Consider the following 12,122-nt stretch of genomic DNA (forward strand, 5'->3'; position numbering starts at 1 on the left):
CATCCAATAGACACATTTTTGTTGAAAAATTTCAACTTCAAAATTTGACCTTTTTTGACCTGAAAGTGACCTGACCTAAGCTAATTTCGACTCAAAATGACCTTGAATGACACAGACGACATCAAATTCGAAATCTATGGCCTAAATGGACCATAAAACATGTGTCACGTGACCGACGCATGATATAATATTTTCGTGACCTGTGATGACCTGACCCTGACCTGAAAATCAAAGTACAAGTTTGGTACCCTCAAGGTATCTAGAGCATCTGTTCACGAGTGTGGAAACCAAAAATGAGCCTGATCTGACTTGTAAGACGGCGGCCAGAGCCCAAAATGTGAACAAGCCAAAGTGCTAATAATTTTTACTTTGACCTGACCTGTGACGTCATCGGTGACCTCGAGGTCAATGAAATTAGGTTTCGCTCGACAGTTTTTCCGGGGCTATCAGACACCGTTTGAATTTTGACGATCGGCCCAGTAGTTTCGGAGTTAGGAGGGGGGGGGGGGGGGCTATGAATAGCCCCCCCCCCCAGTAGGGCGTGTTATACACAGACCCCAGTGGGGCGCGGGTTAATGTGCTATCCGTTTCTATTATTTCTGTTTTTAATGTTATTGTACCCTGTTCTGTCTGCTGTCCTCTTGGAATTAAAAATAAAGCTAACTGTCTGACAAAAGTCCTCTGTCTTTGAAAAGCCCCTGAGTTTGAGCAGCATTATTTGCCACATGTTGATAAAATATAGTTACCACCCACGTCTACCTACTTAGTACTTATTGCTGATTCAGGGACGCATTCTACTTAGTACCTGCCCTTTTATCCTATATCGATCGCACCTGAAAAGACATGTTTAGTGATCATCTTTAGTATTCGAAATGGAGGTAAGAAAGCAATGCTGTTTTAATGACGTTTGGTGGGGGCGGGAGGGGGAAGGATTGATGGTCTTTTTTCCATGGTGTGTCTGAAGTGTAAATAGCCACACGGCTTTAGTTCTCCAGCCTTGTCAATAGATGGTAGCACCGCAATATGGGCGGCGGATCGTGCGATTAACGTCACATTTTCGGTACCTGCTAAGCAGTGTTCGCCACGGGCCCCAAAATCCCCAGCCCAGCCCGGCCCGGGCCCATGGGTTCAGAGCCCGGCCCAGCCCGTAGCCCGCTCTTGGCAAATATTCCAAGCCCAGCCCGGCCCGGCCCATCAAAAATAGCAATCTAGTTATTGTCTTAGTCTATTGCTATAATAAGCATGATTGATTACACTATTTTGAGAACAATTCAAATTGCATGAATATTAACATGGCAATCATGACTCCCTTCTTTTCAATGAATATAATCATTTCAAGCACCTATGGCACAAATTTTAACAGTAACAGCAAGCACCTCAGTCAATTAGGTCATGATTACACACCTATAAAAAGTTTACATGATTATATTAACTACATTCTATGAGTAAAGTTATCTTGCAAGCTGATGTGTGTGAACATTATCATTAATAATTGGTGACTCTAATGCATACTTGAAGGAAGTATTTGCAACATACTCTATACTTCCCAGCACTTACCAGCAGAAAAAAAAGCTTGACTTATGGGAATTGATGAATCTGTCTGGGATTGACCTTGCTGTTAAATTCACTCCATAGATGCTGCAATATCAAAAGCCTGAGAAAGCATACAAAATAGGTGACACTAACTTTAGCACTGTCTTCCAAAAAAAAGAGAAAATCCATCCATTTATCAGCAAAACTGATTTAATCTATTTTCAATTCATGCCCACGTGTCAACCGAATCTCTGTGGACAACTATCTGCTACTTTCCTTGCTATTTTATGTTAGGCTCTTTTCAAGATATGGATATCGCTAGCAGCGTAAGCAGAAAACATGGTAAGCTTGAAATGTCATTGGGTACTTTTGCGACTTGTACGCATCATCATCATCAATCGAAAATGAGCGAACACTTCTTGATTGTCGCAGCTGCGGCAGGTAGCGATTCTGACGAATTGTATAATAAAACATATATGATCAAGTTTTTGTTTTGTTTTTCGTTCGAGTTTTCAAAATTCGTGATTTTGGTTTTATTTTTTATTTGTTTAATTTTGTTTTCACCTTGATACTCACTTAAAAAACGTATTTATTTGATATACTGTTGTGTATACTACCTAGATGCCGCCACATAAACATAGCGCCGCCGCCATGATTGCACATTTTGTTGAGGAGGGGCTGGTTTGTTGTGATTTATTTTGACAAATTTATGGACGTTTAAAGAAGCTTTCATCGCGAAATACTCTGTAGAGTTCCTCGTTACTTACTGTGTGTTTTGTGAGTATCCTTTTAAGGTTCTGATCGTTAAAAAGCCGTCGGTGAAGGAAAAAAGACTGTGTTGGAATTGTCTCACTATCGCCATATATAAGTGTTAACTTAATGTAGCCCTGTAGCCCATCATTGTTGAGTGGCTTCTTAGTTTTTGGAGTTGTAGTGCTAAGTAAGTTATTCTGATGACTACATTTTAACTTTTATTAACAAACTAATGATGCTAGAGATTCTCTGATCTTTTTGGTTGCGGAATTTTTATGAAAACCCTCCTATGTGTGACATGATGTGATATTGTGATATTGGATAATTCTCAAGACTCCCAAAATTCAATATCAAGTAGGTTTTCTTTCACATTGCTTAAATTTGGTTTAGTTTTTGTATTTTCCCAGTGGGTTTTGTTTGCATCAGTTTCCAAATTTTCTTAAATTGACATTAGTCGCAAAACCCATAGTGCACAAAGCTTTTGGCCCGGCCCGTCCATAGCCCGTTAACTAATGATATTTGGGGGCCCGGCCCAGCCCGTAGCCCAGCCCGGCCCGTGGCCCGTTGGGCTGGCCCGGCCCGTGGCGAACACTGCTGCTAAGGATCGGAGGCTCCGTATCATACCGGAGGCGCCGGATATTTGTAATTTGCTAGTACAGGGTGATTTTTTTACTTGTTAAAAAGTAATGAGGTTTAACGGCGCTAAGATGCAAATATATATTGTAAAATTATATACCAGCATGACGAGCATTCTGGGACATTTTGATTTCATGCAGACACGATGTGAAGGAACGTCCATCGTGTATTTTACTTGTGCTTGAAGTTACCCCCTCTCTCACCAGCACGAATCAGCCCGCCTGAGCACGTGTTGAACAGCACCATGGACTCCCATGCTCATTAGGCGGACTGAAAAGGCTCCTATCACCCATTTTCAGCTCTGCCAGATATTTCCACTGTTTTCTTGTTATATCTGCCATACCTGGGTCCAAAAACTAGAAGTCTAGAAAGGGCAGGTCGAGGATTTTGCTACTGGCGGCCCTGGTGGTGTCTGATTCGCTGTTTTTGTTTCTCCCTGAAGACTGATTCTTCAGAGGCTGCAGATACGCCAGATGGACCGTTTGAAGGTTATTCATGACTACAAGCTTGTTCGTGCATTATTTAACGTCTTTCTGAGGCATCTCCTTGATGATCGTATGCTTCGAACTGCCTCAATGCTTCAAAATCATCGTTTTGTGTCGTTCCTAACTGAACGGCGGTGGACCATGCGTGCCCGATTGGTGGGACATTTTCAGGCTCCATTGGGGCCGAGGCCTTCAATCAAAAAGGACAAATCATGACACCATGCAAAATGTCCCAGACTTATCTATCACGTGCATTGCTTTTTTGCACAAGATTTTTCGATTTAGGGACCACCATTGACGTTTACTTTTTAACAGTAAAAAAAAAAATCACCCTGTATATTTCCATCATTACATAAGCAGCCTTTTTACCAATTTCCTGTTCGTTTCTGTCGCTAATCCCTATAAGGATCAGCGCACAGAGCACGGCAAACCTGACTGAATTCCAGCAATCGTGTAACTGTAAGAACTTGTGATCAAGCTTGTGATAAGAACAGGATCTCTGCGAATCAATTACCAGATAGACTATTTCCAGCGCGTACGTAACAATTCTTACCTCAATTCCTTGCACGTGATATTGTTTGAAGAGCGCCTCTAGCCGGGCATTCACCGTCTCATCTAATAACGCCTTGGCCTCTGCTGCTGTGTAGATATCCCCGGCCGATTCAATCTGGAAGCAGGCTGCCGTGCTACTGAAGTCGATTCTGCCGTCCGAAGTGCCGTGGTAGCTGGTGTCGTAGAGGTGGAGGGAGACGGGCGCGGGCACTGCTGACTGAACCGCCTCCCGGAAGGAGGCCAGCTGCGGCTTCACCTCGGCTGGAGGACGGGTGAAGACGAGCTTCATCAGCTCCGTGTCCTGAAGGACGAACACCTGCCGAATGGAGGAGCGAGTGCGGTGAGGACGTCAGTCACAGCGTCTAGCTGATGTGCCTCTGGGAATTCAGAAAAGTTATTCTACCTTCTGCGCTGGATCAAGATGGGATCAAGATACTTTAACACGACGTTGGGCAAGAAAGGAAGAAAGAAGTTAAAGGTAGACTGCCACCTTTTTTCACAAAACGGTTTTCACTAGAGCTGAGCCACCTATGTCCCAGACTGAAGTCGGTTTTCCGAAATTCGAACCCGTTTGCGAGAAATCGGAGACCAAAGTTCAGTTTGATGCCATTTTTTTAGTCCAAGAAACCGACATCTCTACTGTTTATCGATAACTTTGAAACATGAATTTTCTTATCTTTTGGTAAATATATGTCAAAACTTTGATTGTTTCGAGATCAGAGAAGAATTTTGGAGTGTCAAAATAAAAGTTAAACTTATATATTCAGTAGTTCATGTTTTCCAAAAAAGTGTGGGAAATGGGGTTTAACATGGGCCAGACCCATTCCAAATGAGCCATGATTTTTTAAATGTTTTACGAACTTAAATGCAAAATAAATTAAACATGGCCAATTTCTTATGAAATCATATATTAGTAAATCATAAAATACCTTACTTTTTCAAATAAAATGTAATAATCTTATGACCTTGAATTCTAGTGATGTGTAAACATTGTCGCTAGACATTAACCGATTGATAATTGTATGATAATCGACAATTTTTTTCGCGATTCACGTGATGATACTTTGTCAGGTGAATTCTAAAATTTTGTTTTGTCCAGGGAATAAATCATAGGCCGATCTGAGAAAACTTTTTGAAGGTGGCAGTCTTCCTTCAATGCCAAATCTGACAATGGCATGCTCAATACAAAACATTGTTTAATTGTGGCTTTCATTTGAAGACGGCCACTCATATCAATCTAAATCCTTCATTCCTCGCTATTGAGAAGTAGATATGACGGTCATCGCGCTACATCTCGTATGTCCCGTTCATTTACCTTCTCACTTTCACATTAAGCCATTGCAACACAAACTCCCCCAACCCCCTCACTGGAAGGAATTGTAGAGCCGGACCCGTCACTCACCCTAATTGTCATCTCGGATCGATGATTCGGCTCATCCGCCGACATTGCCGCTGCGTGCACCTCGAAGAACCCTCCACTATACTTGGCCATTCCTTCATTTGTCCACAGCTGACCACTGGCCTCATCCACAACGAACGCGCCCACTTCCGAACGCATCTCGTCCCGGTCCGTGGCGCGCACGTGACGACTGAATGTGACGTCATCGATGACGTAGCGCACGGGTGCGGGTCGGAGGTCGGGGTCGACAGCGGTTAGAGTGGTGACTAGAGTACGCACGGGCGCGTTGACCTTGACTCCTGCGTAGGGAGCGGAGAGCAGATCGTGAGGGAAAGAGCATCATTGAAAAAAAACATTATCGACAACATCATTGGATTTTTATCCAATCTTTTATTTCAATGTATTTGTTCCTTAACTTGGCCAATAAACGGGCAATGCCTGTTTGCTATATAATAAGGAAATAAGTGAATAAAAATTGTGAAATGTGAACTGTGAAGAAAACTCGGGCGGTGGAACCGCCTAATGTTTACTGCACTGAAAACACTTTGGAAGAACGTTAAGAACGTACAGGGGTATTTAGACCCCTGTGGGGTAAAATGTTATGCCACCGTTTTTCAGAACCCCCATGGCTCTTCACGTAGACGGCTTTGCATTCTCATGAAAAGAATCCACACGATTCTTCCAAAGACTCTTGTGAGGTTTAGGGTTTATAATAAGAGCGTTCTTAGCACCTAGATAAGAACCCCAAAGGGTCTGTGAAGAAGTCCCTGAGGTTTATAGGGAAACCACCCTGTGTTCTGAATATCGGTTGTAGAACCCTTTCAGTTCTATTGCAATACCGCAAAATCCCCGTTCATTCGTCTATTGAACCTCCCATGCATGGCTATCGATCTGCGCCATCACATCTGCTGCGCAAACACAGTACTTGATACACCTTAAAATGTATTACCTTCCTCTTTACTCTGAGCAATCCTAGCCTGCAAGTCTCCAGTCAGGAACAACCAGCCCGCAACCAGCCCATGCGATCAGCCCGCAACCAGCCCGCATTCAGCCTGCGATCAGCCCGCAATCAGCCTGCAGGAACGCTTTCCATTCGGCCGTGTCACTTGCCTTACACATCCAAGCCAAAGAACTCCAGAGCCAAATATGAACACATTTTTAGCTTTAGCAAGTGGATGTTTTCCCAAACACAGTATGTATAGCGCTGTCGCCCATGTCAGCAGCCGGGTGGCGATATCGCATTCTCCCAAATCACATACAGTTTCTCCTTCCACCACCAGCTTCAAGCCAGCGTTTTCGACGATGTCGACGTCTCCGCGCGCCAGGACGCTCTCCTCAGACTCCAGGGCCTCAATCAGAGCGGAGATGGCCTCGTCCCCTGGAATGAAGAGTCGGGCGGATGCGTTATTCAACAGGCAGGAAGTAAAAAAACTTTGACTTCAGAGACCATGAGCCTACTCCGAAAATAAAATAATGCACTTGACATATAAAGTGCAGCTAGATAAAATATTGCACTAATCAGCAAGAACATATGTTTATTAAAATCAGCCAAATTTATACCTAAATCAATTGACCCCAAAATGGCAAGCTGATTCTATTCCTGATTTATCTTCATTTGGAAGATTTGTCTAAATACCACATGCATAATTTAAGCTATGGGGCATTTATACAACATATAAATACTTACTGCATTGAATGGTCTTGCACATGAATTGTCTTCATCCAATGCATTCATCCATGCATTTGAAGAGCGTTGTGATATTGCTTATTATTGTCAATCACAAGTAATATAAATAATACACAACACTTGACAAGCCAAAAATTAACCTTACTTCAGTTCCTCAATATTCGATTACTTGCCATTCACCCAATCTTGCACCAGCCGCTCGTCACTGCACAAAGCGTGATCCAACGCGATCGAAAAATGGCGATCGCTTCCGATGGACGCTAGAACGTGGTACCGCGGGCGTGGTCTTGATGAAAGCCATTACACTGATCAAACCACAACCCCTTCTTCTTAAACCCGATGCTAGTTCGTGCAAAACCTTCAAAGGGTTTATCTTTCGCGCGCTTGGTGTGACGTAATATCACGTGACTAGGGAGAACGACTGAAGAACCGGTGTTGGTCGAGTTGAAGCCCCCTGGGGCCACTAAGACTGCACGCGAAGAAGCAGCACGTGTCTTCGGTCTATGTGAAACACTGTGTGTGTTCTTCATGAACCAGACGTTCTGCTTCGCCTCTAAGCCAGTTTACCCTAATACCCAAAAAACCTAAGTGTGGAATATTTTAAGATGCTTTTGCATAACGTTCTTTCAACTTGTTTTCAGTGTGGGAAAATACGGTCGACTACATATTTTACATTATGAGATAAGTTGTCAAACTGTTAAAAGAATTTTTATCTGGTTGTACTACGTCTTCATAGTTGTCTTGACTGCATACCTAACACTGTATTTCATAATTTTTTATGATCTTTTCACAATAATGTCGAGCTAAAGCATAGCAAATAAGTTTGAAACCCAATTTTGCTGTCCCCAAGCTACGCAAAAACACGGCAAAACTTAATTTAAAAGACTGGCTTCACGAAATGGTACACATGTGTACGGTGTGGCAACACCTACCGGTTGTGATATTGTCCTCGGTAAAGAGCGGAGGATTGTCGTCAATGTCCAGAACCTGAATTCGCAGCTGCATCATCGACATATCCTGCAAACGGGTGACGGTCTTCGCGTCAAAACATGGTTACAGAGAAAAGGCACAGAGGATAATGCTCGCGCAGATATCGTTACTTTATATCCGAGGCACCAACAAAACAACGATAATACGATAAGATAAATAAGTAAAACAAGTAGAGCATGAAACCAGGTTACGGTTTAAACGGAACCCCAGCTAGCGTGCCGTGCACCTTTTCCCATACGCCGAGATATCCCTTTCGCATTATCCTAGCCGTGCGGTAAACATTTGTACGTGATCTTTCCTGCACTGTTTTCCGGCTCTGGTTGATGACCTACAGTTCTAATGGAAATCAGATGGATTAGTAACCTTTTGCTCATAACTAATGTAAGCCAAAAACTTACAAAAACTTTTTGGCTTACATTAGTTATGAGCAAAAGGTTACTAATCCATCTGATTTCCATTATAATCATAATCATGCTCAAAAAAACGTTTCACACCATTCAACCTACAGTTCTGGTGATTTTTTGATAAAAATCTTAAAAAAGGTGATTTCAATAATTAAATTGTGAGTTTCTGAATAGATATTAAACGACGTATGGGAAATATCTTACTGAACTTGCTCTGGGAAGAAAAATGGAAACCTCGGTCTTCAAAAAATCTCCGGCAGTCGGCTACGCCTCGTGCCTACAATTTTTTAAAGACCTCGGTTTCCATTTTTCTTTCCCAGAGCCGTCCAGTAATAAATATTCAACTCTCAGAATATACACCTTGACCTTACCATATTCAGAAATCGCACGGTGACATAAACTGACTAGATTTCATGACCTAGCACACTGACCGATATCAAGTCACACATTGTCCCCTGACTGACCCCTGGGTCACATGTCCTTATCAATGACCTCGGGGTCACACATTCCCCCCTGACTGATCTCTGTATCACACACATCCCCCTGACTGACCTCTGTGTCACACACATCCCCTTGACTGACCTCGGGGTCATACGCCGCGCGCTGCATGCCCTGGGGCGTCTCGCTGACACAGCGGACCGTCAGCAGGTAGTGGTCCCTCTCCTCCCTGTCTAGACGAGACGCGACCAGCAGCTGACCCACATTCGTCTCGGTACGGTTAATGGTAAACACGCCCTCCGGATCGCCGGCTGAAATAGAATCGGAAGGAGAGCTGTTTATAAACGCCACGAAGAAATCATAATGCAAGGCGTATGAACGACGTAATGTTTGCATTATGCCTAGGCTTAGATACGATGATGATGAGGTTTGGGTGCTCGAACTGCGTAGGTTTTCGTTGTCCGGTCTCATTGGCTTTGATAGATGCAGGCATATCAATGCGTTAGAAAGATAGCCGTGGTCATTTACTGTTGAGCGTTAACATACTTTAACGACGTCGTCATCTCAGAAAGGACTTTTGTAGCATATCCTATGTTCGGAATATTTAGCAGAAGCTAAGAAAGCATCGCTTCAATCATCAAACATGCCGGCGTAGAGCTTCAATTATAAGTTTTCCGTCCAATTAAATATCCCAAGTCAAATATCAATCAAACTCCGTCCACAGTAACTGCCATCTGCCTGCATGCCTAGTATACTACCTAGAATAAATTCAAAAAAAAAAATAATGGAAAGAAATATTGTGCCGTTTTCTCTGATCTCAAGATACTACTATCAGGCAGCTATTCTTGAATGGTTCTTATCATAATTCAGGTTTGTTTGCAATAGCTAAAACACGATTCTAACAAATAGTGCTTTGGCTATTGGGACCCTCCGGTTACCTGTGATGATGTAGTGGATCTCTCCAAACTTTCCGTCGTCGCCGTCGACAGCGGTGATGTCGGTGACGACGCTGCCCTGCTCCAGTTCTTCCGTCACCACCAGCTCTTTCGGCGGTGCGTCCTGTGCAGGAGGAACGACGAAGATGATCAGCGCGTGCAGAGCATGTTTATACCATGGACTGGCCACTACTTAGCCTGGGCTACTTTGTGGAAAACTTATACAACATGCACATGCATGCGATCATATTGTATCATACTCTACACACGCCTCCGTAGCAAACAAGTTGATTGGATAGCTGCGATTGGATTGAGCAATGATGTTTTTGACACCTGACATGGTCTAATGTGAGATTCGTGCACACGACTACGCATGCATATTGCATACACATTCAAACGCATACGTACACAGCAACCGAAAACAATTCGTAGGTACTCAGGACGGTCGACAATGCATCGGGCTCTCCGAAGCGCATAAGTTTGTCAGTCATTCACAATGCGTTCTATGTCAAGTTATCAGCATAGAGCCAGCGTAGACGCTCTGCCGTTTGCTCAAAGTTTTAGTGGTAATGGCCCGCGGATATTTTGGGCTGAATAGACGATATCCAAAATAATTTATGTAAATATGTAACTCCTCGGCCTAGCAACAATCAGAACCCGTCCTAGCCGTATCAGAACTAAAGTGTTTGACAGCTCAACTATCCCGTCAGAGTAAAGACGCAGCATTCGATGATCCCAGTCTTTCCTCTAACATGTCCTGGGTCTCGCCCAACAACCAGCCTTAGCTCGTTCACTAGCCCACCCTGATTCGATCAAAATGCAACGCCCACCGATAAACGCATTATCGATCTGTTCTCGCCATTCTCAGAACAAACCCATCCGCACCCCCCCCCCCCCCCACACACACACACACTCGTTGACGCCTCCGCGGATCACTGTCGGCATTCCGCAAACCCCAATGTCTACGTCCAATCCTAGCATCCCATGCCTCTGCATTTAGGCCGAAAGACCTTACTCCAAAAAGCAAAACAAAAATAACCATATTTGACTTGTTTACGCACTAACTCAACCCTGAATCGTACAATCCTCTTACAGATACAGATACAGGTCTCGTCCACCCCACCACCCACCTTGCTCCGTTCGAATCGTGGCTCGTTATCGTCCACATCCCGCACGGTGACGGTCAGTGCCCGCACGGCCTGCTGAGGGGGCTGACCGCGGTCTGACGCCTGTAGGAGGAGGTGGTGCTCCGAGGTCTCCTCTCGGTCCAGACTGGCGCGGGTGCGGAGCGTGCCTGTACGAGAGTCTGTGGAAAACGGGGACAGGGGAGGTGAGTGGTTATGTTGGAGTTGGGTTAGATGTTGGTAGTTTGGAGCGCGCGACGCTGATTACGGGTTATCTTAGATAAGAAAGCTTTGGCGGAACAAGACATGTCATATGTTAGATGAAGGTTTGTGAACGCGGATCATAAGCCTCATGCACGTAAACACCTACCTAGATTGCGATTCCTAGATTTGCGAAATATAAATAGATTGAGATTTCCTTAGTTTTTTTGCACCGTACACACTAAATCGAAAAAACTATAACCGTAATGGTTGTAAATGCATAACCGTAATAATTTCCCTTTGAAATTCTACCGAGAAGCTATGCGTTTGGATTAGGAGCTGGTGCAAGAGAAATTACCACCGTATGCATAGCCAAGTACGAAAATAGCTTTCCGATTCCACGTAGTCAAGTATTTTTGGTGCCAGAGGCCTTATGCAAGACTATAATTGATTTCAGATAGCACAGGAGCAGGTCGGGTCGGTGAAATTACTGCATCCGGTATAGCTGAGAGGCTGCGACGAATTCCTGGCATCCCTCATATCAGCGCCATACTGCTGACCTGCCCGAGGCGGTAGGTCGGGCAAAGTTCGAGGCATATTGAATCTGGTAGCGTCAGAAATTTGCATAATTATTTCGTGTAGCCGATGCAGACTACAATAACAACCCATTACTTCAGCAGATAATAAGATACTCAAAAATGCGTTGCACACATTGATTGGCGGCTGATGCACGCCCTAACAAGAATAAAAAAAACAATCCAATATAATCGTTACCCTACATTTTTTTTTTTTTGGCGCGTATCTCTGTGATAACAATTATTTACCCCATACCGATGCACGTTTTTACCGTAAGCACGTGAGGTTGGTATACGTTTAAATGCCCGCTGAGTGAGGCCCGCTTCCATGTTTATTGTGTGTATCACGAGCTCTCGCTCTTTCAGTGACTGGACATCGTAGCATTGTTTTTAGTTACATCCGTATCGAG

At 43.9% G+C, this 12,122-nt stretch overlaps 1 protein-coding gene across 1 annotated transcript in view; it reads right to left on the bottom strand.

Moving 5' to 3' along the window:
* Positions 1–12,122, bottom strand: part of LOC122373446 (cadherin-23-like) — a 50,400-nt gene that overhangs the window by 6,559 nt on the left and 31,719 nt on the right. The window contains exons 29-34 of the mRNA XM_043351515.1: positions 10,943–11,118; positions 9,816–9,936; positions 9,022–9,188; positions 7,978–8,062; positions 5,362–5,657; positions 3,961–4,275 (exon numbers count right to left, since the gene is read on the bottom strand). Of these exons, the coding sequence (XP_043207450.1) occupies positions 3,961–4,275; positions 5,362–5,657; positions 7,978–8,062; positions 9,022–9,188; positions 9,816–9,936; positions 10,943–11,118 (1,160 nt within the window). The remainder of the gene's footprint in view (positions 1–3,960; positions 4,276–5,361; positions 5,658–7,977; positions 8,063–9,021; positions 9,189–9,815; positions 9,937–10,942; positions 11,119–12,122) is intronic.

Source organism: Amphibalanus amphitrite, unplaced genomic scaffold (genome assembly GCF_019059575.1).
Source record: "Amphibalanus amphitrite isolate SeventyFive unplaced genomic scaffold, NRLGWU_Aamphi_draft 001497F_arrow, whole genome shotgun sequence".
Classification (NCBI taxonomy): domain Eukaryota; kingdom Metazoa; phylum Arthropoda; class Thecostraca; order Balanomorpha; family Balanidae; genus Amphibalanus; species Amphibalanus amphitrite.